The sequence below is a fragment of the Phaethon aethereus genome, assembly GCF_964289735.1.
Source record: "Phaethon aethereus genome assembly, chromosome: Z".
Lineage (NCBI taxonomy): Eukaryota > Metazoa > Chordata > Aves > Phaethontiformes > Phaethontidae > Phaethon > Phaethon aethereus.
Genome location: NC_138577.1, coordinates 39,740,451 through 39,768,325, shown reverse-complemented (window position 1 = coordinate 39,768,325; position 27,875 = coordinate 39,740,451). Strand labels below are relative to the sequence as shown.

The 27,875-nt window shown below is 40.8% G+C and overlaps 1 protein-coding gene across 1 annotated transcript in view; it reads left to right on the top strand.

The window, feature by feature from the left end:
• The window catches only part of MLLT3 (MLLT3 super elongation complex subunit), a gene marked incomplete at both ends in the record, with an annotated part of 132,010 nt that overhangs the window by 66,401 nt on the left and 37,734 nt on the right, over positions 1 to 27,875 (top strand). Inside the window, 3 exons of the mRNA XM_082013300.1 lie at positions 1,401 to 1,483; positions 5,316 to 5,459; positions 17,380 to 17,499. Coding sequence (XP_081869426.1) covers positions 1,401 to 1,483; positions 5,316 to 5,459; positions 17,380 to 17,499 — 347 coding nt within the window. The remainder of the gene's footprint in view (positions 1 to 1,400; positions 1,484 to 5,315; positions 5,460 to 17,379; positions 17,500 to 27,875) is intronic.

The window sequence follows — 27,875 nt, the reverse complement described above, 5'->3', positions numbered from 1 at the left end:
CATACTATTGAGAACTGATCATACTATTGAGAACTGATCATACTATTGAGAACGTAACAGTGGTTATATTCCTGGATGTGAATGGTGGGCCTTGTCATGTTTTTGGGGTGATAGAGGGTAGCAAGTGCCCATCTGTGGTGCTTAGCTAAAAAGAATAATTTTGGTATTCAGGCCCTGCACAGTTGATTGCAAAACATGCTTTTTGTAAAATATAGTTTAAGTTGCACCTGATACAGTGCAGTGAGCAGTTACCAGACAATTCTGAAAAGAACATAACATCTTGGCAAATTATGATCCGTCTGGGAGTCTGAAGAAGTCAACCTATTTGTATGAATTGCATCATTATACCAGTCTGCAGTAGAGAAACTGTCATTGTCCTATGATGTCAGTGAAATGGTAGCGCATATGACATACATTGTCATACAGAGCAATGCAGCATTTGAAAGCATCTGAGTCGATGCTGCAGGAGATGCATGGTTTCTCAAGCTCAGCCTAACTTTGCTTATGTATTACGTGGGTATGAATTCTGTAATGAGGTTGTCATGCAGCCAAACAGGAGGAGGAAGAGGTGGCTTCTTTTCAAAGTTCTGTAATAACCTGCTTTTTGTCACTGGCTGGAGTTGACAGGCTAGTGCCACTTCCTTCAGAGGGCTCATGGTCAATACTGTGGGGATATCATGTAACTAAAAGCCTTTGCATTAAAACTGAAAACTTGAAGGAAAAGGTTGTGTGTTGGAGCTAGTAATACTCAGTGATGTTAAAGAAGTCTGAATTCTATAGGGTAAACCTGGATACTGTTTTAACGCAGTAGAACAATTAACCTTCTTGAGGTTCTCCACTATACACTGGAATGTTGTGTTGTGCCCCCTCCTTGCCGCAATGATACAGATTTAAATTTTATTAGCATTAGTTCTAATTCAGTTTTTTTAAAAATTACATTGGTTAGAATTAGGATTTTATTAGTATTAGGTTATGAATACATGAATGGCAGTTCTTCTGCCTTCTACGTGTTTTAACTTTTTCAGGGTGGAATCCTATATATTTTCCATTCCCAAAACAAGTCTTGGCTGCAGTGCCTGTGTAGTCGTTGTGAATACTCAGTGGGTCCCCCTGGTGTTGAAGTCCCTGGTGGTTCTGCTTTAGCAGTCTGAAAGGATTGAAAAAGGAAAAAAAAAAAAAAAAAAAAAAAAATTGCTATCCCTAAACTGTAGGTTGTATACAGGGTGGAATGATTTGCTTGCAAAATTAATGTTGTGCACAGATATGTCCTACTGTGTATGTAACTTTGTAATGGTGCTGTCATAGAACTGTTGTTGCAAATTATTTGCTCATATGTTTTGCTTGTGCATTTAAAAAAAACTTTTTTTGGTGTTAAACACAGGTTTTTCTCTTTGTTTCAGTGTGCAAGGATCCACCCTACAAAGTTGAAGAATCTGGGTATGCTGGTTTCATTTTACCAATTGAGGTTTACTTCAAAAACAAGGTATGCAATCACATGCTTTTCATTAAAAAAAAAAAAAACAACATGTGGTATTCAGGGTTTTTTCAAGATTTACAGTTCAGTTCATAAACTCAGTTTAAAATTGGGTTTAAATCTATCTTTGTCAGTGCTGTTCCTCAATTCAAAGTCACTGTAACATTTAGGAATGTGTAATTGTGTTTAGTAGACAACTCTATGAAATTAGGATTATCTGATAAAATAAAGAAATTAAATGTCATTATTCAGAAGAATTACTATCCCTACTCAGAAGTGAACAGACTTTACATAATGCTTAAGGAAGTTCAAGAGCCACTTAAACTTTAAGGAAACCAATCTTGATTATGTTGATTTCATAATGAACTCATTGTTCACAGTACTGCCATTCAGTTTTTGATCTTTCAAAACAGTCTTTTTTTTTTTAATCCTGTATCCTCAGTCAGAAAAAACATTCTTGTAGGCTGCATGTGAACATTGATTCCACTCAACTCCACATTACCAAGGGGCACAGTTTAAAAACAAACTCAGTGCTGTTCTACAAAGCTTGTATTATTGTGTTATCTCAAATTCTGAGTCTTCAGTAAATGCTGCACTTACTGTGGGTCTCTTAGATAGCAAATACAAAGTTTTGCTTTAATGTATGTAACAAGCTCTGTATTACTAGTAAGTCATGCAGATAAAAAGAATTGGATTTGGGTGGAATTAAAGAACAAAAACCTTGCAATGTTTAATGTGCAGTACCTTAACTGAAACATTTTAGTTTGCTTTTGTGTACCATGTGCCTTGGTGGAGGTATTATACTTTGCATGTGGTTCTAAGATACCTGTGTGTTTCTTTTATATTACCAAGATGTAATTTAACATAATTATTTTAATCAAGCCAGTGTTACATCTTTTAATGTGTTGAATGCTTGGTGAAAAACTAAAACTGAAATAAAATAGAAATGCAGAGTAAAAGACTTTTGCCAGAACCCTGGTCTCTTAAAATTTATGTTACAGTACAACTTTGTTAGCTGCGTATGCCGTCAAGTAGGTATTTCAGTATTCTTTTGTTTTTCATAGAAAGCTTTGTGGAGGTTTGAGGTGTGGACAATTTTGCTCAGGCTCTTTCTAAGTTGTAGGTTTCAAACAGGTAATTCTGAAATGTTCCCTGTATCAATCTGTGAAGAGCAGCTCTTAGTCTACCCTGTTTGCTGTTGGAAAAGGAAACAGAACTGCCTCAGTAAGTTGGCTGGCTTTTTTGGTATGCTCTTTTGCTCTGTCTCTATTAGGGAAGCAGTTTTGATTCATTCAGGAAACCTAATGACAAGTAGCCCATTCTCTCTAACTCCTCTCTAAGGACCTCATCCCAAAACTGGGCAAAGTCAGAAGACAGTGAGTCAATCATTGAAGCATCTCTACAGAAAGCTTCCTGCCCGACATTTCTTTTTTTGTTTTCCACTTAGACTTTTGGCTGCCTTTGCTGACTGTGGAGACCTGCAAGTCTCAGGAGTTCTCCAGCAGGAGTTGTGACTTAGACTGAGATCAAGAGGGCAGCAGTGATTACAACTCACCTCACCCTCAAGCAGCATGTGGAATTAGGAAATTTGCAAACATCTCTCACCCCTATTTTGGTGTCATGGAATACAACAAGCAGCAGTTGAACTGTGAGTCAGCTAGCTCTTCACACAGCTGCAGCAGCATGCCCTTCCCTGGTACAATACAAAGGACAAGTGGCACAAATTGAGCTGGCATTCCTGAGGCAAATTACTGCTTTCTTGTGGCTCAGCTACTCTTCCTCCCTTAAGCCACTTCACAGGTATTCCAGTACAGAGAAAGAGGAGATAGACAGAAGGAGGAAGAGGAGACAGACCATCATCATTTATTCAAGGTAGACAACTTTTCAATTTCTGGTTCAGAAAGTACCCTAATGAATAGAGAAGGCAGCGGTACGGGAAGCCACCTGGACCATGGAGAATTAAGGGATGCCTGTTCCCAGGACTAAGCAGAAATTGGTAGAAAATCTAATAGGCATTTCACCCTGATGGAAAATACTCCAACCATTCAAGAATTAGCGAAATGACGAAGAAACCCCCCTCTCAAATTCAGCAGCAGCAGGCTATGTTTGTTAGCCATAGAGACAAAGTCCTTGAAAAAAATCCTTTCAGGTCAAAAGACTCCTACTCTGGAAAATGCAGTCCACTTAGGATAAGGCTCATAAACTGCAGTATATTCTGCCTTCACTGTCACACCATTTTGAAATAATGGCAGTAGCACTGGGAGTCGTTTGTGTAGTAGAAGTCTGCTTTGAAATCACTGGTTATGTTCATCTAACTTTCCACAGAATTCTTTGATATTCCCATTTATAAATTCTTATAACTTTGCTTTAATGGCAAAGCTGCTGGTACTGTTTGCCTGTAGCAAGATCACAGTTTTCTACGCAGACCAGGGGGTAAATCACTTTCATTTTTTTTCTGCAAGAAATCAGGTGTTAATCTTTCTCACAATAAGAAGTATCTTAATCCATGGTTGCCTTTGAAAATGGTCTGTCAAGAAAGTAGTTCATCTTAAGTAAACTACTCTGTTCTTCAGAAACAGACTACTGCAGGCCTTTTGTTTCAGGTCCACTTCTGTTGTCTCTGCTCCAAGTCTGGAGATGGGATGATGAGTATATCCCTTGGATGTGTTGGAAACCTCTAGTTTAACTTTTAGAATAACTAGATTTCTACACTTTCTGTTCTTCACATCCTTGGAATCCTAAATCAAAACCAAACATTTTTTGATGTGAATTTTTTAAGCATCTGTCACTGAACAGAGCACATCTTGATTACAGGCAGTGTTGGATATGTGCTAATATTTTGGTGTATCTCTTCCTCTTCCCTCATGGTTCCCTTTTTGCTAAAGCTTTTCCTGAATTTGTCCTTTTACTTGTGTTCTGTCTGGAGACTGACATTGGTTTGGTGGCTTCTGTTGCATGTCAGGACCTTTGGAGGAAAGGCTACTTATATTGCTTTAAAGGAGCATTTAACTTGTATACAGCTTCTAGAAGGGACTGTGTAAATGTACTGCTTATCTTTTCTCTGGTATTACAAACTGAAGTCTGTTCAATGCCACTAGTGTCCTTTTTTAGCTGAGGCTTTCTCAGGGCAGTGGAGCACTGATGAGTTCTTCCAAGATAAATTTGCCTTTCCTGTGCTTTCTCTCTCCATATTGGTACAGGGAACATTCAGTTTCATTTTTTCACTGCAGTGGCAGAGAATTTTAATGGCTTGGAAGCTGTGCTGGAACACTTGAAATCTAGCTGGCCACACTAGTTCAAGGCAATGAAGTTTCATTAATAAATGAGCAGACCCCATACATAGGAGATCAAATGTAGTTGGCTGCAGCAGTTTCATTCTCACCCCTTTCTACAACTCATGAAGAACACAATATTGTTTGGCTTTGGTGTAGGAGTTTGCATTCAAAACTTACTGCAGTGTCTTCAGTACTATCTAGGGCTCAGAACTGTGATTGTGTTGGTGACAGAGTTACGTTGTCAGCTGAATCATGATACTCGCCTATGGGTGTGTCTGTAGCCTGTGCCAAACATGACTTAACACTTTCAATTAAGCCTTGTCAGGACAGCTTGAAGTTCATGAAGTTCATGCATTTTGCCATGTGTTATCATGGACTGATAGGAGCTTCTGATTTACTGTACCTCAGCTGACACTTGGTAAATTCCATCATGTGTCTGAAACACACAGAGAATGGTTAAAAATTACGTAATTTCCATTATAATTGACAGTCTTTATGTAGCCCTTGTTTTCAATTTAGTTAGTTTTGGTGCTAGATGTTTCTATCTGGTTATTTTCAACCCTCAGGAAGAACCTAAGAAAGTTCGATTTGACTATGACTTATTCCTGCACCTTGAAGGCCACCCACCTGTAAATCACCTCCGCTGTGAAAAGCTCACATTCAACAACCCGACAGAAGAATTCAGAAGAAAGCTGCTAAAGGCAGGAGGGGTGAGTCCTGCACCCATGTCAAAAGCCATCACAATAGAGATGTTGCTGCTTATTGCTGGTGCATGATTATTATAATAAAGATTGACCTGACAGTGAAACAAAGTAAGTGTTTTTGTGATTAACTTGGTGTGAGAGCTCAGTGCTTGTTGTCTTTAAGTGGAATGGGTGAGCATGTGCATACCTTAAGTACATGATTAGATATCTGTCTTCACAATCAAGTGATTCAGGTTTACTTCTGCAAGAGCAGAACTTAGACTGTATACATGAAGCATTGCTTGCTTGACTTTCCAGATGAAGTACAGGAGAGCTACTGTGACGGGAAGAAGTAATAAGAAAATAAAATGTGTCTTATTTAAAGAGAAATAGTTCCATATTAGCAGAATAACTTCAGTAGTTATAAGGTAGAACAAGTTAGAAACTGTAAGTATAAATAAACCTACTTAAATTTATATAATATGTTACCCAGTCTGAACCAGAAGATTTGCCAAGACTTCTTCACATGTTGGTGGAATTAGTTGATTGAAAAAGCCCAAAGGAAGTTTGCCCATTTGGAGGGAGGACAGGGCGAAACCTTTAGGTTTACGCTTTGCTTGTTAGTGGAAACCGTTCCGCTCTGTTTCACACAATGGCAGAATCATTCATGCTGGCATGGACCACCAGATTGGGCTGCTCAGGACTTCACCCCTTCTTCTGAGGTGTGAAACCTCCCATGGCTGAAGGTGGCCCAACCTTCTTCCCACCTCTGGGCTGTCTTCCTATGGAAAAGGCTTCTCCTTATCTCCAGCCCGAGCTTCTGATGTGTCAGTTTCTGCCATTGCTTCTTGCCCTCCTGGCACATGCCCCTGTGAAGAACCTGCCTGTGTCTCCTCTGTTCCCCCCCATGGGTGCCAGGTATGATGTTGGGTGTCCTGAAGCTGCTCCCCTGCCCCCCAGCTGAACCAGCCCTGGAGCCACAGCTTCTTCTCGCAGAGCAAGGGCACCAGCCCCACTGTCTCAGTGTTCTTCTCTCACCTCCCACTGTTTTGTTGGTGGTGTTTCCTGTGTTGAGGACCCAAACTGGAGGCAGTCCCAGATGGGGTCTGACATGTACCAAGCTGAGGGCACAGTCCCTGCCCTCCCCGGCTCTCAGGGCTGTGACCTCTAGGCAGTGCTGACCGTTGTTGCTGCCCTCCAGTGCCCAGGGCCAACCTGCCAGAGCTGTTTCTTCTCAGCCCTAGCCTGATGTCTGCAGGGCTCTGCCTTGCTGGGGAAGGGCTTGGCATTTGTCCCGATTGTATCTCATGAAGCTACTGTTAACACATTCCTCCAGACTGTCTGGGTGCCTGCTGCTGGCAGCCCAGTTCTTGAGTGTCAGCTGCTTCGCTTCCCTAGTTGGTTGTCACCTGTAAACCTCATGAATGAGAGTGTGGTCTGTCTCCTCCTCCAAGTCACTGATAGAGATGTTAAGCAAGCTTTCATATTGTGGGTTTACTAATGTAAATGCCAATGCTTATCTTTACAATTTTGAACAGTTGTAACAAAAATGGGTAGCCCTATTTGGCACAGTTAGACAATGATAGGTTCTGGGCTGGAGATAAGAGTGAGCTAGTGTGAGAATATTGAGTCTCCTGAAGAGGATTTTTGAAAATAAAGCAAAAGTAAGTAGCGGATATAATCTGAAAGACCTTGTTATCCTCCTGGAGAAGAGAACTGTTACAACTATAGTTGTAATAGAAATGCTTGAAATAGAAGCATGAGCTGTGTGTTCTGTTTGCATTTATTCGGTGCAAGAGGATATCTGTGTCCGGACAATATATTGGCTCTTTAGTGTGTTTGCAAATAAAACATCAAGATTGTATTCTGGAAAGCTTCATGAGCCACTGCTTTAATATTAATAGTATCAGGTCAGTTGTCAATGGACAAGTTTTACCCACAAGTATAATAAATCTAAATGATGCCAGCAGGGACTTTGGGGAGTTGTGAGGGTGGTTAAAAAGGTAAAAATAGGAAGTGTCCCTTTTATTGCTCATTTTCTGTGCCATCTAGTTTTAGGTTTCTTAAGTGAACAAAAGCAACAATGTTGCCGAACTGTAAGCAATGAAATGTGGGATGTTTTGATAAAATACTTACCCTGAGTGTATCAGCATGATCATTCTTAAAATGCTTTGCATCATTGTTGTTTGCCTTCTGGAGGCTACAAACTACTTTCCTTTTTTTCCTTTTCTTTTTTCCTTCCAAGAAATGGGTCCCTTTTTTTGATGCTATCAGTGTTCTCTGCTTCCCTTTATAGGCTTTCTGACCTAGGAGTGTGATCAGCTTGGATGATGTAATAGCATTCTGTCTGTCTTGTTATTCAAAGTCTCTCTGAAGGGTTTACATCTCCCAGCATTGAAAGGCCTGTTCCACTTCTATGCGATGCTGTACACAGGCTTTTCTTTGACTGTTGTAGAAGCCCTGGAAAGCTGGCTCTCACTTGCAAGTGTAAGTAGAATAGCAACTGAATGAACTCATGAAACATTAGCTCAATTACAAGTTCCATGCTTTAGGCTGAGAAAAACATTTACAGTGTAATAAAGTATGAGATGACTTATAAGTAAGTGCAAAACCCAAAACAGTTAATAATTCTAACTTCTGGCTGTCTTCAAGAAAAAGTAAAAGTAACAATTCAGTGAATTTCCTTGCCAGGCAACAAGTCGGGCAAAATGAAGTTAATGTCCTTCAAAATGAATGACATAACTTATTAATGTAAAACCCTGATTGGTAGCTTTAAGAAAAGCACTCTGAGATGGTGGACTTGTGCTTACCTGCTTTTGAATAATGGTGTAAATCACGTGATTTCTGTGTACCGTGAAACCCTGATCTCTCACTAGTTTTTCTCCAAGTAAGAGTCATGGGACATATCATTCCACTGACATAAACTACTAGACATGATTCTTTATTTCTCATTTGCATAAACATATGTATATTACAAATAGTATGCCCTTCTGAAGGGAAAAGTGCAGGGTCACCTGGCAGCTGCATGCTGCCATATTCAGTATACGCTTGTCTCTTGCTGCAGATTCCTTGAATTATCACTTAGATTCCCACAACTCTCCCTTCCCCTCACACGTACGTCTTGTGGCATCCCAAATGCGAACTAGTCAGGGATACTCACTACAGCTGATGTTCTTTTGTGTTTCAGGCTAAGATCCTTTTTTTGTTGTTGTTGTTTTAAAATGAAGTGCTAGCAGTCTGACAGTGCATTCTCATGGTTACCCTTCCTCGTATATGCATCCCATTCTTCATGTGCCCAAAGGTCTGCCTTGTTGTCCTGCACTTCACTGGGAGAGAATAAGATTAACATTCGTATAGCCTGAGTAGTTGAACAAGTGAGAACACAACTGTACTACAAATTGCAGTGCTGCTGTGGCCACTTACTTAAAACAAACGGGACATTTAGGGTGGTGCCAGTCATGTAGATTAACTCTGTGGAATATTTCTATCTTAGTGTTTTATTTGATATCACCAGAATTGAAACATAAATATGCAGTTGGTCATCATCAGTAGGTCACCAACTCACTGATTTCTTTTCCAATCTGAGAAATACTATTACAGCCCTTAGAAGAAGAAGGATTTGATTTGCCTTCAGAGATTGATTTGTCTTTTCTTGAAGACAGTTGATCTATTAATGAGTCAAGAGAGAGAATGAGTCAGTCTGAGAGGCGTGCAATTTTTGCAAAAAAATATCAAGGTAAAAGTTCAGGTTTTGCCAAAAAACAGTTCTGTTGTTTGAGGATTTTTCAGATCTTTGTGTTTTTATTGTTTCACAGTTGAGAAATGTCTTTTCAGTCACTTGAGATGCCTGCATAATGCCAGTTCTAAAACCTGTGTTCCTAATCCATATAATGAAGATGAAATCATGGGGATTTCCCTCTTTTTTTCCCTCCCTCTTTTCTTGCAATTCCTCTGTGTCAGTTGGAATAGCTGGCTCTACCCAGAGCCAAGCTTAGGTATAATGCAGCTCTAGGGAAGGGATTATCTCTATTCTTGTGCTTTTCATAATTAAATAATTTCATTTTCTTAAACTATTTATTACTTTACTTTCAAGCAAATAACTTAAAAGAATTCTAAAAAGTTTTTTATTCTCTTGTGATTTTTTTTGTTTAAATAGGAATAATAGTTGTTCAGCACAACTGGATTTTTTTTTTTGTTACTTCTAGTGCTCTCAGTGTTCTTCACTGTAAAATGATGTGGGGTGTGGCAGCCCAGGACCACACAAAGGTCCATTTTTCTGCTACTGATGCACGATGAGTGTAATTCATCTGCAGGGCTGCAGAAACATTGTAGTAATGGTTCATTTTTCCTGGAATTCTAACAGATACAGCTCTTACTTAAAGTACTATTTGAATTCTTGTGCAGCACATTGTGGGGAAGTTCACCAGCCTGTGTTGTATGAAGACGTTCTTAGGTCATCAGCTCAGTAAGTGAAACTACACCAGGTAGCTTGATGTGGATCTGTTTGAGGCAAGATTGTTTCAGCTTTGTTGACGGCCTGCTTTTATTCAGGGAAGTTGAAAAATAGGAGACAGACAGCAGCTTTTTGGTAGTAGTTCGTTACCCTGCAGAAGCTCTAATGTGCCTTAATAAGGGGAGTGTGTTGATCTGGAGCAACTGTGATTTGAGCACAGAGCAAATGATCTGTTCAACAGCTTGTGCAGTTTCTAACTTTGTAAGTATCTATGTGGTGTGATAGATCTATGACTCCTATGCATCATGGGTGGCACAATGTGCAATTGTAGAAACTGGGAATGAAGGAAGACCAGCTTCCATGGAACATTATGAGGCTGTTTCTCAAGCTTTCTATACTGGGATCTGAAAAGCAAAGTTTTGTGTTTTGAAAGTGGGTGGTTCTTACTGGGTACCTCGATACTCCAAGCTGCCAAACATATGTTGGTAGATAAGTGTTGTCTTTGACAGGTCCATTTTTTGTATTATAACTGATTCAGAGTTCTCTTTACTTGTATATAAACCTACTAACAATTTCTAATTTTTTACAAATTGCTGGAAAAGGGATAGGGGAAAATCGTTCCCGATTATGTTAAGATAATTGGTGGTGCACAGTAGTTGTTCCCTGATCCTTTCCTTTGTTCAGCAATGCATGGAACTACATAAATGAAGTAATGGCAGTTTTTCATTCCATAGCACTCAGTTGTCTTGAGTAGCAAATTGGAATGCCCTTAGAAGGTGCCTGCAGATCAGGTATTACAGAGACTGGTCACTTCAGGTTGGTCAAGCAGGTAAGTAGCTGCCCACACTGATGCTCCAGCTTTCCCTTCACAGAAAAATCGAGATGGATTGTGGCTTCTTTCATCTGACGTGCATTATTAAAACAACTCTCCCCCGAAAACTGTCCATTAACTGCAGTTTTTGGCATCACTGGAACAGATGGGCTTTGGAGCAGTACAGGGAAGAAGATCAGTGGACATCTGCATTTTCTTCTGGTTTTTTTCCAGTCACATCAAGCAGTTATTCCATTAATCAGTGCTGCTGTTGGTCTTCTCTTTGTCTTTACTGGCATCCTCTGCCACGTTGACATCTTCTCTCTATCTTCAATAGATCGCAGGCTGGCTTTCATGGTTGTTCACCTCACCTGCTGACTGAGTTTCTGTATGCCATACGGCACAACTTATCTAACCTTTTCTCTTCTCTTCCTGGAACATCTTCTAAACCCAACAGTCATGTTTATATGGTGGAGCTTCTCCTGGACAGCACAGGGTATCTCTGAAAAAGTGTTATCTGTGTATCATCTGTGAACTTGCTGAGAGTTCACTAGATGCTACTGAATTGTTAATCAAGACATTAAACAATTTTGGGACTGTTTATCTTGGAGGGACACTGGTAGTCACTGGCCTCTAGCTGGACTTCACATAGCTGAAGAGAACCATTTGAGTCCAGCAGTCCAGACAGTTCTCCACCCATCTCACTGTCTGTTTTTGCAGTCCTTATCTCATAGATCTGGCTGTAAGTTGGGCAGGATTGTTCTTAGTAAACCTATGCTGACCGCTCTGTCACGTTCTTGTCCTACTAGTGTCTGGAAGTGGCTTTCAGGAGGATTTTCTCCATCATCTTCCCAAGGACTGAAGTGACACTGATGGGACTCTTCTTCCCTGGGTCTTCCTTCTTGAAGATAGGTGTGATATTTGCCTTTCCCTAGTTATCAAGAACCTTCCCTGATCACCATAACCTTCTGAAGATGATAGAGACCTGCCTTGCAATGGTACTGACCAGCTCCTTCAGTACCCCTGCTTGCATCCAGTCTGGTCTCATGAACCTGAGTGTTCCTGTGGAAGAAGTGCTCCCTAACTCAATCCTCCTCTCTTGAGGGCGTTGACCTCTGTGAGGATGCTTGGGTAACTTGGAGGCCTGAGGAAACAAGATCTTACTAGTGAAAACAGGGGCTAAAAGAACATTGAGTGCATAAGCCAAGTTCTTTGTCATGATGTCTCTATCCCCACTGAGCAGCGGGCCCACACTTTGTTTAGCCAACCTTTTACGACCTATTTGTTTTTAGAAGCATTTCTTGTCATTCACATCGTGTAATATTAGCTGCTTCCTACGGGTGCAAAGAATTTCTGTTCATGAGGATTATGAAGTTCCTGCCAACAGGTACAAGTTAAAATACTTAAAATATTTTTTAAATTGAATTTTAAACAAAACAAAAAAAGCAACAAGGATACATAGAATCATAGAATGTCTCAAGTGGTAAGGGACCCATAAGGATCATCAAGTCCAACTCCCTTCTCCTTGCAGGACTGCCTAAAACTAAACCGTATGATTAAGAGCATCATCCAGACGCTTCTTGAACAAGCTTGGTGCTGTGACCACTTCTCTGGGGACCCTGTTCCAGTGACTGACAACCCTCTCTGGGTTTGAGAACCTTTTCCTAATGTCCAATCTGAACTTCCCCTGATGCAGCTTCATGCCATTTCTTCATGTCCTATCACTGGTCAACCAGAGAGAGGAGATCAGCATCTCTCCCTCTACTGCCCGCCTTGAGGAAGTTGTAGGGTGGGGGTCGGCCTTCTCTTCTCCAAGCTGAACAAGCCAAGTGACCTCTGCTCCTCCTATTTCTTGCCTGTGAGGCCTTTCACCATCTTGGCTATCCTCTTCTGGACACACTCTAATATTCCGATGTAAGGTCATCCTTACATTGATGCACCCACAACTGCACACAATACTTGAGGTGGGGCCATACCAGTGCAGTGTAGAGTGGGACAATCACCTCCCTTGACATGTTTCTTAGTACAACCTATTCTGTAATTCCCATATCATTGGTACCCCGGTATTAAACTGAAATTAACTGTTTTCTGTCGGCCATGTTTCTAATGCTTATCCAGTACTAGGTACTCCAATCCACCCAACTGTTTTTTAAAACCCTTTAACATTTGTAAACAAGCATGTCTAACTCCCAACTTTTACATGGCCTGTTACTGCCACCGTTGGCCACATCAAAGACAGGCTACGAGGTTAGCTAAACCTCTGCTCTGTTTAAATACAGTCAATCTTTGAGGGAACAGCAAAACTGTAACTACATGCTTTACATACGGGTGAATTCAGAGTGTGATTACATGACTGCTGAAACTGGTTTGTTTAAAGCTCAGCTGTTGTCTCACCTTGCTTCATTAACATGAGCACTGGTGTCTTATTCCAGCAGCTTGTCTGATTCCACTAAGCTGTGGACTTGTGGAAGGGGCTGAGGAGAAGAATTAATAATGTTCCTGTTTTTTTTGTCACTGAAGTGATTCATTGTGTGAGTAGACAAGTACCAGCCGCAGGTAGTCTTGGGTGCCTGGCTTAAGAATGGGCGGTGGCAAGTGTCCTCTACCTGTTGGGGTGTACTCTTCTTTGCAACTGTAAGTTAACAGGAAACTTAGAGTGCAAAATGGAGGAAACGATTAAAAAAAGTCCAGCTAGCATGGCTGTGCTGGAGACCTCTTGCTATGCTTTTGATGAGCTTGCATGCTTGCTGCAGAATTAGTGGCTTGCTGTGATAGGCTCAGTCCCACCTTTTGCTTCTTTTGTGCACCCTTGACTTAATGTAGCCGTATATGTGCGTACACACACACAGACACAAGCGGTGTGTGCTGCCAGTGTGCTAGTGGCAATGTAGAAGTAGGGACTTGCTCCGAAACTGGTTGAAGTAGATCTGCCAGGCTGTGTGTGACTAATGGGAGAGCAAAGGGCAGTACCCACTGCAGAAGTTGCTGTAAGTCTGTCAGCTGAGCTCTCTCAGTAAACTTAAACTGAATGTATAGCTGTCTCTTTCCTAAACTTAGTCAAAAGGGAAATGCATCTCTATTCCAAAAAGTGTTTGTAATGTAGGGGTTTTATGCATAAATAATCTTGTCAAAGAAAATAAACATTTTGGAAGAGTTCCTGAAGAGTAATTTAATATTAACTTTATTCTTTGAGAGAGAAGGCAAGTGATTTTTTTTTTTTTTCCCCCCTGATATAGGGGACTTTAATGAGGACCATATCTTTCTTCTGACAGAGATCAGTCTAGGAGACAGGGGTGTGTTTTTTATCGTAGGGACCAAAAATTTAATTTCACATGAAATTTTCTTGATCTTTTGTCATCTTCACAGGTGGTAAAGACTGTAGTCTGAACTGAAGTTCTGTTTTACTGCATACATTGTTAATCATATTAAAATTTTTGATCTACAGCTGCCATTTTTCATTGGGTTTATGATGAAATAACAGGCTACAGGATTCAATGCACTGAAATTTTTAGGGCTCACAGTTTGGAATGTCCAGATTTAGAAGAAATACAGTTTAGAATGTCTTCTAAAAACTATATGGGATATTTATAAAGTATTCTAAGTCCATACACTTTTTTGAAGTGTCAGCTTTCTAAGAATGTGTATAATAATGAATATATAAATATTTCTAAACTGGAATGTTTCTGAATTTTAAAAAGAAAATACATGCAGTGGTTGAACCTCAGTTTATTTTAGTGAGTCAGACTTTTATGCTTCAGGGGGAAAATTGCAGCTTCCAACCCTAGGAGAAAGAATCCTTGGCAGAATTTTTTGTTTCTTTGCTTTTAATTTCAAGGTGGGGCAAACCCTGATCCTCCTGACTGTATTTCTTTTCCACATAGATATGCATCTTTTTTATCATATCAGTGTATGAACAAATCTACCTTGTGTCAATAAAATACCTGCTTAAACTCGATGATTAATGGGTAACCTTCTGTCTGCTTTTTCTGAGAGATTATTTTATTGCAATTGGTATTTTCTATGAATTTGGTGACTTTAAAACATTGCACTGAGTTTAATTTAGAGGAGAACAATCTTATTTAACCAACCATTTGACTTAGTCTGTGAGGGGAAATCGTGATAGAGACATGCATTTTCTGTCTGTTGCACAGATTTATAGTATGCACATGCGGCTACAGATTTTTCTTGTCACTGTTGCTGATCATTCTTTGTTAGCTTGTGCCTTCTCTTGCATTCAGCTGGGCTGAACTCAATCAAAACCCTTGGCAAGGTGAGGTTAAAAAATATTTGTCAGGCTAGATGGAATCACCTGTTGTGATTCACAATAGCTAACTGCTGTTGACATTACCATGATTACAAGAAGGATGCCATTGCTTTTGCCCAGCTGACTTTTGAGAGTTCTGGCTCCTGATAGTCTCTGGTCTAGGTGTCTGACAAATGGAAATAAGGAATTTGGGACAAAAATTATTACATGTCCTGTGTGGAATCTTACTTCACAAAATGTTTGAATACATAAATAACTTCGAAAGACTTTTTTTTTAAATACATGAACTTATGGTCAAGGAAGGAGAAAACTTGATTGCCTTCTTCCTCCACCTTTGGATTCTACCAGCAGTGTGGAAAGGTAATGCTCAACTTACAGGCTGATAAAAGTAACCTTTATTAACTAGACATGTTTAATATGCTCGAGGCTACCACATGATCTTCTGAACGAAGTTGTCTGCAACAAGATTCATTTGGAGTGGTGTTTAAATAAAAATAAAATCTAAATCCAGTTCTGAAGAAGCAGTAGGCAGTAAATATCATCTTGACTTAGAGGTAAAATGTGGAGTATACATATCTACATCCTAGATGTCCCAATTTTGCACTTTGCATTCCTCCTTTAATGTAATGTGCATGAGGCATGTGATGGGTCAGTCTCTCCCCTTCCCCAGTATCAGAGGATGTTTAGATCATATTGAAGAGGCAAGGGTGACCACACAGGGCAACTAGAAAAACAAGTATGACTTTGTGCATGGAAGCCTGTGGAAAGAGAGATGTTTCCTTGCAGGTGCAGAGCTCTGCAACTTCTCGCCAGCTTTGCAGGGCTTGTCAGACAGCAGGTAAGAGGTCTCTGGTATTCAGGGTTTTGAAACAATAGGTAAACGAATAGCTGTGCTAGGAAGCAGTAAAATCCAGGCACAGCAGCACTGGTGCAGAAGACAGGAGGTAGCTGAGTTGCTCTCAGATGGGAGGCATGAATCTATACATGTCTGGTAACTGCTCTGTGATGGCTGTTTTATCTGTGGTCTCTGGAAATGATCTGTTTGTACTTCTGAGTCTTAAAAATCACAAAAGGGAGCTAGACCCTTGTTATAATAAAACTGTTGGTTGCTCAGCAGCCATCCAGTTAACTGTACTCCAGATAAAGCATAAGCTTGAAGTTAGAAATTCAAGTTGGAGGTGTACTGCTTTCTCATAAAGCCTCAGGCTGTTTTTACAGCTTATCTTTGTGGTGGGTTAGCCTTGGTTAAGGGCTGAATTCCCACACAACTGTTTGGTCACTTACTCTGCCTCAACAGGAGAAGATAGGGTGAGAAAGCTCATGGTCAAGATAAAGACAGGGATATTGCTTACTGGTCAGTGTCTTACTGGGCAAAACAGACTTGACGTGGGGAAAATGAATTTAACTTGTTGCAAATTAAAATAGATTTGGATAATGAGAAACAAGACAAAAAAACCCCACCCCCCAACACCACGTTCCCATGCTCAATTTCACTCTTGCATTCAGGACTTGTCGATCTCCTCCACCTCCGCAAGCAGCGCAGGCGGATGGGGAAAGGGATTTGCAGTCAATCCATAACAGCTCTTCTCTGCCACTCCTCCCTCCACACTTTTTCCCTCCTGCTCCAGCATGGGGCATCTCCATGAGCTGCAGTCCAAGAACTGCTCCAGCATGGACTCTCCATGGGCTGCAGGGAAATACCTTTTCCAGTGCCTGGAGCACCTCTTGCCCTCCTCCTTTGACCTTGGTGTTGAAAATTCAGTCTCTCACTTTTTTCTTTTCCTCACCTACTCTGCCTGTGCAGAGTTTTGCCCTTAAACCTTTTTTCCATGAGGTACCACCATCTTGCCTGGGGGACTTAGGCATGTCCTGCGGTGGGTCTGTTGGAGGCTGGTGGATCTTGCTGTTTATGGCTTGGGGGAGTGCCTGGCCTCTCCTCACAGAAGCAACCCCTGCCACCCAAACCTGGCCACCTATACCCATTACAGTCTTCATTCACGTTGTTTTAGTTGAAAGCCAAAGACTGCTGCACATTCATTTATGGGATGTCAGCAGCCTGCAGAACCTTTTACTGTGAGTGGGATGAACTTTCAAGTGTACTAGACTTTGCTCAGGATAAGAGAAAGAGTGCTAAGGACTCAGATGCCATGGTGTGTATGCAGTCATAATACAACAAGTTATGCCATTTTCTGAGGTGATTGCATTGTATTTGCATGGAAATTGAAAGATGTTGATTTGCTCATTAAATAGAGGATGGCAGTGTGGTTTCATTAACCCATTCCTTGTTGAGAAGAAACGTGGTTACTGTTTGTTGCAGAAATTTTATTCTCCTACCAATGTGATGTACTAGTTGCTTAAGCAGGTGAGACTCTGTCTCTGTTGGTAATGCTTGACTGATGTCCTTTCCCTCTGATAACAGATCATGGTAATGTCAGATGGCACATCATTCTCTTCAGGACAGAGCCTTCATGTCCCCAACCTTCCCAGTAACTCCTTGTCTTTTTCTGAACTGAAGAAGAAATCATCTCATGGGCCAAAGGTGAGACTTATTTTTCTAGAAGATGCTTGAGCCAGTGGTGCTTCCGCTGGGAATTAACTTGAGAAAAAAAGTATTTCTAGGTATTTTTGCAATCTCATGACATAGTCTGGTCATAATAGGTCTTGACATTTCTTTGTTGTGAACTTACTGTTTGCCACATGAAAATAATGCAGAACAAGGATGGTTGTAAGAACAGGTGCACATGAAGGTACTGCTTTTCTGGTTTTTGTACATGCACAATTGTTTTCCTCCTTTTCCAGAAGGAATTATAATGTTTTGTTGTAGTATTAGGTGATTCTGGTGATGGAAGTGTGATCTACAGAAATGTAAATCATATGAGACAGTACTATAATAATAATTTCATTTATTAAGTATTTTTTAGTACTTTCGAAGATAATTGGGTAGAGTAAAACTTGAAGTAATGTTGTTTAGGATTTTTAATTTTGTTTAAATTTCAGGGGTTAATTGCTTATTAGGTGTTTCAAAGACAGCAATGTGTCATCAGTCCCTAGAGCATCAAACTGAATCCCTAACAGAGAACATGATAAAAAGGTATAGTCCAATGAACCTTTTGAGTGATACAAATGGACCCTTCCAAAACAGCAGACAGTTCGAATCTTCAGTTCGACAAAATGAATTAATGATGTGGGAGGATAAAGAGCATCGTGTTACTTAGTCAAATAGGAAGTGAAACACAATGACTTGCTTCGTAAATGAATTAACATATATGCCTTTTCTCCATCTGTTAAGTTGTTTGAATTTTGATTTTTCTCTCTTAGCGTCTTGTCAGTTTGAAATATGTTACTTAGTCTCGCAGTGCATGTACTGCAAGTGGCAATACCCATTTTTATTAATAACTTTGATGTTCTGTAGCTGTGACAAATCTCATATCTTGTAAGAACTGTCAGGTAATGAACTATGGGTATGCCTAAGTGTGTCCATTGATAAGAATGTATCACAACAATAAGGCAATATAGAGGGGAAAGAAAGAGTTCTACTCAGATACTGAAGATGAGTTATTTTGACATTTTACCATCTGTAATAGGGGTTCTTGGGAGGTTGGGTAGCTCTCAAGTTCGGTTTCCAGTCACTTCTTTGGATTTGGCTGTAATGTTGATTCACTCATGTCTTGCATGACATGCAAAAGCCGGCATAGTGAGGCTTGGCCTAAATAAGCAACTCAGACACCTGCAGAAAGACTTCAGGGAGGTACAGGCATGATACCAAGTCCTACACCAATGCTCCGTCTTGTAACCGTACACCAGGGTAAGTCTTGAATCTCCAGCATAAGTTCTTTCATAAGCAAATGCTAACCTGGGGTGTCATTTTCTGGTCTGTATTCGAGCAATGAACTTTCGTCTGGTGTAGAAACCTGACAACTGTGGAGTGTGGTTGGGGTGAAGCAGGGTGAAGGGAGTGTTGCATCTTTGCTGCACTCATCCTTATAAATGAACGTTTGAAATCTTTACTTTTTGCTGAAGCAACCCAACCACCTGTGGTGAGTTTGACCCATAGCAGGAAGTTAGGGGAGTCAGTGGGAGGTTAGATGTGCGTGACATCTCAGGATTTTACTAAATATCTGTAAAATTGTTACCCAGGAATGTTTTTTAACTATTTGCTTCAAAATAGGGATGTTCAGCAGCAGTGCTGTATATTTGAAAGCATTCTTTTTTTAACCTTGTATGCTGTTCAATGGAGTTTTTAATAGTGGGAGGATATGTTGTATCAACACACTGTTTCTTGCCAGTTGGTGTGCATATTCAGTTTTTCCCCTCCCCCAGCAATCTGTCTCCTCCTGTCGAACTTAAAACACACACTAATGAGCAACTGTTCTTGTATCTCGTAGAGAAAGAGTTGTAAATATCTGCCTTACTGAGGATCATCAGCTGTTTTTGAAAAATAGAAACATGAAGTAACCTTGGTTTTAGTATAACAAAAAGGTTTGGATTCTTTATTATAAATCCTGGGAGCTGAGAACCCTTGGATTTTTGCCCTTAGGGTTTTTGGTTTGGTTGAAGGACAGGAGAGTTCCAGGCAATGTATAAATAGTTTTTTGTTCTTATAATTTGGAATAACCCCAGTGATGAAATGACTTCAGTGTCCAAATTTCGTCAAGGTATGCCTCTAGAATAGGAGCTGTAGAAAGGTTTTGGTAGTTCTTGGATGTAAGTTGTCTGTTCCAAAACTGTGGGTGTGTGTACTCCAGGTGTCTGTACCGGATGACTCGGGGATTTTTCTGCTGCAGCAATAGCCCTTTGTTCTTGGCTTGGGTTTCGTTAGTTTTGTGTCTGTCAATACCAAAGTAAACTTTGAGGTCAGTTGTAAACTCTGAGTATGGAAAACCAGAACCTAAGAATATTTGCTTACCAATTTCCCATTACAAAGCACCACATAGACCTTCTGGTTAGAGGAGAATTGCAGTCAAGACAATAAAACCAGTGCAACAGAGTGGTATTGTTGGTTTAGCATTCAGTTAGGAAAAGACTGCAGTATGAACTAAAAGAGAAATGTCAGTTTGCTTTCTGTCACATCCTCTTCTGAAATATGTATTAAAAAGTATAGATGTTTGTATTTCTGAAGTTCCATGATTTTGTGTTTAATTTAATGGAGATGGTATTAGTGACCAAGCATACCCCCCTTGATGAGCAAGGCTGGCAGACTGGCAACAACAGATGAGGAGAAGGCTGAAGTACTGAATGACTTTTTTGCCTCAGTCTGCACTGGCAGTGTCTCTTCCCACACCACTCAAGGGGATGGACTGCAAGACGGGGACTGGGGGAGCAAAGTCCCTCCCACTGTAAGAGAAGATCAGGTTCAAGACCACCTGAGGAGCCTGAAAATTCACGAGTCTATGGGACTTGATGAGATGCATCCCAGAGTCCTGAGGGAAGTGGCTGATGTAGTTGCCAAGCCACTCTCCATGATATCTGAAAAGTCCTGGCAGTCAGGTGAAGTCCCTGGTGACTGGAAAAAGGGAAACATTGCGTGATTTTTTTTAAAAAAGGTAGCAAAGAGGACCCTGGGAACTACGGACCTGTCAGCATCAGCTCTGTGCCTGGGAAGATCATGGAACAGATCCTCCTAGAACCTGCACTAAGGCACATGGAGGAGGGGGAGGTGATTTGAAACAGCCAGCACGGCTTCACCAAGGGCAAGTCCTGCCTGACCAACCTGGTGGCCTTCTATGGTGGAGTGACCACATCAGCAGACAAGGGAAGAGCTACGGATGTCATCTATCTGGACTTCTGTAAGACTTCTGACACACCTGCCCCCACTATCCCCCCACATCCTTCTCTCTCAGTTGGAGAGATAGGGATGTGATGGGTTGACTGTTGGGTGGATGAGGAATTGGTTGGATGGTTGTACGCAGAGGGTACTGGTCAATGGCTCAGTGTCCAGATGGAGATGGGTGACGAGCAGTGTCTCTCAGGGGCCCAGATTGGGACCAGTACTCTTTAATATCTTCATCCATGACATAAACAGTGAGGTTGAGTGCACCCTCAACAAGTTTGCAGAGGACACCAAGCTGAGTGGTGCAGTTGATGTGCCTGAGGGATGGGATGCCATCCAGAGGGACCTGGACAAGCTCAAGGAATGGGCCTGTGTGAACCTCATGAGGTTCAACAAAGCCAAGTACAGGGTCCTGCACCTGGGTCGGGGCAACCCCCAGTATCAATACAGGCTGGAGGATGAAGGGATTGAGAGCAGCCCTGCCAAGAAGGACTTGGGGGTACTGGTGGATGAAAAGCTGGACATGAGCCAGCAATGTACACTCACAGCCCAGAAGGCCAGCTGTATCCTGGGCTGCATCCAAAGCACCGTGGCCAGCAGGTTGAGGGAGGTGATTCTGCCCCTCTACTCTGCTCTGGTGAGACCCTACCTGGAGTCCTGTGTCCAGCTCTGGAGCCCTCAGCACAGGAAAGACATGGACCTGTTGGAGTGGGTCCAGAGGAGGGCCTCAAAAATGATCAGAGGGCTGGAACACCTCTCCTGTGAGGACAGGCTGAGAGAGTTGGTGTTGTTCATCCTGGAGCAGAGAAGGCTCCAGAGAGACTTTATTGCAACCTTCCAGTACATAAAGGGGGCTTCTAAGAAGGATGGGGACAGACTTTTTAGCAAGGCCTATTGTGGTAGGACAAGGGGTAATGGTTTTAAACTGAAAGAGGATAGATTTACAGTAGACATAAGGAAGAAATTTTTGACAATGAGGGTGGTGAGACACTGGCACAGGTTTCCTGGGGAGGTGGTAGATGCCCCATGCCTACGTTCAAGATCTGGTGGGACAGGGCTCTGAGCGACATGCTGTAGTTGAAGCTGTCCCTGCTCGTTGCAGCGGGGTTGGACTAGATGACCTTTGAAGGTCCCTTCCAAACCCAAGGATTCTATGATTCTAGTGAGCAGCAGTATTGTGATTCTAAAACAAAGCTTAAGTTTTGGAAATACAAAAGACAGGCAGAAATGGATGAAACTTTATGCTTTTTTTCAGAATATAAAAATAGCTGCAGGCTAGCTACAGATAGTTGTGTTACTTTTAAATCAGTTGTATTACTGTGCCTGTTGGTATTATTTAAGTACTACATGCACAAAATACAGCGAAACAGCTTGATTAGTTTTCTTGGAATGCTTATGACTTTTGGAATGAGCTGTAGCATCAGCTGCAGTGAAATGAGGTTTACTTTATGAAGAAAAACAAAAAGCTCCTATTCCTGTGTGTGACTGAAAAATAAAATAAAAAAAAAAGGTTTTATGCTGCCCCTTTTGGCTTTCTCGGTCAAACCAGTGAGCCTTGTAATTCTCCATCTGCTTCTCATTCTTCTGATGTCATTGGTCATAATAATTTGGTGGGCTGGACAAGCTGAAGTGTGGAAAGCTTTGTAAATGTGTGATACAGTAATCAGTAAGAAGGACTAGCAGCAGGTAAGTTCATCTCGAGCATGCAGCTAGCAAGTGGGAGAATACCACAGTATTTGTGGAGGCTTTCAAAATGTTGTGGTTTTTTTTTCCCCCAATCAGTTAGTGTTTTTATTCAATAATAAACACATTGGTATTCAAGAGACATATGGACTTCCCTGAGCAAGTAATTTCTTTTGGATACCTTCCTCCTCTTTTCCTTTTAAGAGCAGGAGGCCTATTTGAGCCTAATTGCAGTCCATGGTCTTAAAATGGACACATTATTTCAATAGGCAAAATATTTGAAGAAATGTTTTTTTTATTACAAGTGAAAATAAGGCATGTTTTTATGATCACTAATCCTAAATTTGTAGGCTAAACCCAGAGTACAGTAGACTGACATGGCCATGCCAATGTGCTCAATGTAATGACTTCATAAAATTTAATGAAACACCCCTCCCTCCCCTCAGTTGCTTCATTTGCTAATTAGGTTCTTCATGTCTGTCAGCAACTGGAGAGGTTTGAAGTTATTTCCAGAGGATAGTGCTTATTCAAACTCATGTGCAACCAAATTGGGAATTGCATTTTGTGATGTGAAGTCAGAATCTGACCCTACAAGATATACAGAGACTTTAACACTGTACATTGCCTTGTAGTTACAGACGTGTTTTAATCTGCAAATGCATTACCTGTTGAGCAGCTATCACGGTCTGTTTGGATCTGTCAAATTTACAGGACAACGTACTCTGTGATCTAAAATCTATTTCATGAGCTCATTAAGAAATACAACAAATAAATGCCACAAAAAAAAAAAAACCCAAAAAACAAAACCCCACAGGGCTCAGTCCCCTTTGCCCAGACTAGTCTATCACGTGAATTGACTTACCACGCAAGTCATACCATTTCATAACTTATAACCTGTAACTCTTGATCCATGCATATAGGAGAAGAAAAAAAAAAAATTAGTTACCTAGCTGATGGTGAGAGTGCTCATCCTTCCTACCCCATCACGGTGAGGGCATCCCCTGTATCGCACCGGCAAACATGAAAACCTTAGCAGTCTGGCTGCTGATTGATCCGCTTCAGAAGCCTTTTTTTTTCTTTTTTTGTAAGCTGATGTTTTGTACCTTTGAGCTTGGACATTTGGTTTATATAATTTCTGTAAGTTAGCAGATTCTGACAAAACTGCCAGACAAAGGTGGTGGCTGCAGAAGGCAGCAATTTGCAGGTGGTCATGGCTGCATAATGGCCCTTTAGCTCTTTCTGTCCACCTGTCCTGCCTATTTGGTGCTCTTGCTGCTCCCAGCATACATCAGGTCTTAGCATGAGCTGTGATTAGCCAAAATCTGAGCAGGAGTTGAGTGCAGCTGTCATAGTAGCACAGTTTTTCTCTGGTGGTAAGACCTTAGATTTTTATCATGCTTTCTTAAAATACTTACTTTTAAATATCCGTTAGTACTGCTCTATGAAAGGAAAGGGTTATATATCTTGAAGTGCTATATGTATGTGGTGTTAACTTGGCTTAAGAAAAGAAAACACCTGCAGGTATTTTAAGATGCATCTAATCCTCTACTTTTGATGTTTGTTATGCAATGTATTGAAGTCTAACATTCACTTGGATTGTTTCAGTATTTGACGAATACACAGATGTAAACTATGGTTTATAAACATCTTACCTGTCAAAATCCCACAATCTCCATTTTACATATGAACTTGTGAGAAGACTCTTTTGTTTGTACCTCTTAGCAGAAATACATCATTCACTCTTATTCCTTGCAACACTTCTGAAGGTGGAAAAGAAACATTTAAACACACTGTTAGATTTTGGTAAATAAGAAAATGGATTGAAACTACATTCTGATTTTCAGTAAGATCTGTGCTGTACATGATGTGAACATTTAGCCACATTTCATCCCCACCAGCCTTCCACATTCATCATTGGGTTTGTTGGCTTTTGTTAGGGTCATTGCAGAAACTTAGGAAATAAGAAAAGATAGTGTTTTTTCTTAGAGAATGAATGCAGATATAAAAGCAATGGTTTGGCTGTCATAATGAAAGAGTAGCTCTCGGGGAGTGTGGCAGGGGGTGCGCATATATATATGTCTATATCATAAGTATGTCATATACTTGTACTATTTCTATGAAAATCAGCTTCCATGTTGTAGAAGGAGGAAAGTCGTCTGGTTTTAAACTTGAACAGGCAAGAAAAATCTCAAATTCCTATTGGGTTTAATAGTACTGTGCCCCAGGACCTATTTCACAGCTCTCACCTGTTGGAAAAACCACTAAAATGAATCTCTCCTTTTGGAGCAATTTAAAATACGTGGTAAGGAGACCAATAAGAAATGTAAGGACTCCATCTAATTTATTAATGGCACATATTTTATTCCTCCCCAGAGCAACACTTATAGACCTTGCATGATAGGACAAGATGTGAAGATAAAAGCATTTAATAATTAGTTCATATGTCAACTTTTGGGGCTGGTCTTACATCAAACAAAATACAGAGCTTTTTAAATTTAAAATGAAGGAAAGGAGTTTTGACTAAAGTAAAACATCTTGGGGATTGATTGGTGTTTTTTTATTTTTGTTTTTTAACTAGTGGCCTGGGAAATGAGGCAGTGCCTTACATTCAGACATTCAAATGTTGTCATAATATTGTTCATTGTGGATGCTTCCGCCCTTTGTTAATGTTGCTGCATATATATTATATAGATCTATAATTAGATTTACAAATCTGACTCAAAAATACATTTGCAGTACTGACGCAAGAAACATCTAAACAATAAAGCACAAGTGTGCACACAATTTGTGCAGCACTGTCTGAAAATTCAGTGTTTCACTAATCAGTTAAGATAATGAGAAGGGAAAAACAGTTCAAAGAAATTACTTTTAACGAACTGTTTTCACCTATTTCTACGGAGGAGAAGGGAGATACTGTTCTTTTTGCATATATGTGTAAACCATTCAGGCCCTGCAGCATTAAATGCTGGCTTAACACATCCTGATTGGACAAGTCATAAGTAGTTACTAATCTGCTAACAGGGAGCACACAAGTGGGTGTATTCTCGTGTCTTAATCTCTCCTCTTCTTGATGCAATTTTCATTAAACAGGCTAATTCTGCTTTGTTTTATTGGGTGTTTTTTTTCCAGAGCTGTTCTACTGACTGTATTTTTAAAACTAGTCAGCCCCCATGTAGGTTGAGGCTGGCCGTGTGCTGCTTTGGTCCTTCAGTTTCCAGCGCACTGCTGCTATCCCATCTATGTGGTGGCTAGAACAGTGGTTAAGGAGGAAGAAAAGCTGAATTTGTTTTCCCCTGTGCAGTTCCGTAAGTCTGTGACAGTGCTAGACAGCCAGACATACCACATGTACGTATGTACTAGAGAGTTGTTGTGCTTTAACCCCAGTGGGCAGCTGAGCCCCACGCAGCCGCTCGCTCACTCCCCCATGGTGGGATGGGGGAGAGAATTGGAAGAGTAAAAGTGAGGAAACTTGGGGGTTGAGATAAAGACAGTTTAAAAGGTAAAGCAAAAGCCACGCACACAAGCAAAGGAAAACAAGGAATTAATTCACCTCTTCCCATGGGCAGGAAGGTGTTCAGCCATCTCCAGGGAAGCAGGGCTCCGTCATGCATAATGGTTACTTGGGAAGACAAACGCCATTATTCTGAATGTCCTCTCCTTCCTCCTTCTTCCCCTGGCTTTATATGCTGAGCCTGATGTCATGTGGTATGGAATATCCCTTTGGCCAGTTGGGGTCAGCTGTCCCATCTGTGTCCCCTCCCAACTTCTTGTGCACCCCCAGCCTGCTCGCTGGTGGGGTGGGGTGAGAAACAGAGAAGGCCTTGATGCTGTGTGAATGCTGCTCAGCAATAGCTAAAACACCAGTGTGCTATCAACACAGTTTTGATTGCAAATCCAGAACATAGTCCCATACGAGCTACTATGAAGAAAATTAACTTTGTCCCAGCCAACACCAGTACAAGGGTCAAAAAAAGAAAAGCAGATTCTTAGCACTGTAAAAACGGGAAGTGTGGATTGCTAGAAGATAAGAGAGCTAGGGATTTGTACATGGATTTTATACAGATGAAAGCATATCCAGTCTTACACAGATGAGAGAATTTTGGACACTACTCTGTTCTGCAGCCTGCAAAGGACTGGGATGAATAACCAACCAAATTATTGAAAGTCAAATCCAGAAGTGCATTTGTAATATTTATACTGACTAGCACCCTTTTCAGTAGTTTCCCATTTCCAAAAATGCTTTCTTTGCATAAAAATTATGTTGTAAGAACACTTTATTGTAAGTATTGTTCATCAACAATGACGATGTTTTTTTCAACCTAAGAATTTCAACCTAAGAATTTCATTAACTATGATTCTAGAACTGTGTATTGGGACCCCCCTAACTAAATATATTCCAACTTCTGGCAAATACTGTAATTTTCTTGTTCTGAGGAGGAGTAATTAAAGACTCTTGGGCTATAAGATGTATAGTTACCAGCAAGTAAGGTGGGAGCATGGGAGTCTTCGGCACACTGACAGTGTGCCATGTAATTTCCCTAAAGCTATTCCTGTCTGCCAGTCATGAGCTGATCATTTGGGAGTTGGAGGGCGTGATAAGTGGCATGGCATGTAGCATGTTGGTAGTATCATATGTTCAAGAAGGGTTGCTTTCCTAGGTTCATAGGGTAAAGTCTTACAGTTTTACATCAGGAATAAAACTTTACATACTTTTATTTTCTAGGTTAGTGTGGGTTCTTCTATGGGTTGCTTCAGCTTGGTATTGTTAATGAAGTCCCATTTGGTATAAATCTATACCTGGAGTTACGATTTTTAGAAATGTCACAATACATCAGGTTTCATGCTTGATATCCACACCCCCTCCACACCCCCCAGGTTTTAGTATTTTCACTTTTATACCATTTAAACCTCTGTCGTAGGGAAAGGAAACTGACAGGTGTATGCAATATATTTGTTGAAGTGTTTCTCAAATGCGAGACAATATATAGATAGAAATGCTTATAGTCAGCTTATAAGAAAGTAAGCAACCTAAACTTGTTGACCGTAGGTTCCTGTACATTGAAATGTTAACTTTGCAGATTGAAGCATTAAGAAAATGAAGCTTGTTTCTGGGAAGAGTGCTACACGTCTTTAGTGTTTGTAACAGTAGAGTTAGACTACTGGGTATTTTTGAGAGGCTGAGTACCCGCTGCTAGCAGTTTCAGTGGAACTGAGTGGTGCTGAAGCCTTCTTCATCTTTTGGAACTTCCTGGGTGTTAATTCTCAGAAGAAAGGATCCCGTACAACCCATTCCGGTGCAGTTCCCATATTGCTGGTTCTAGCTGCAGATCACCCCTTTCAGTGCTACTTGTGACTTTTCAGATTCCACCAAAGAAACAGCCGAGTGAGGAATGATACTGCTCTGCTCTTTCTTCTTTTGCCTACCTTAGAGGACCTCTGAGTTATCACCCTCTCAGAAACCT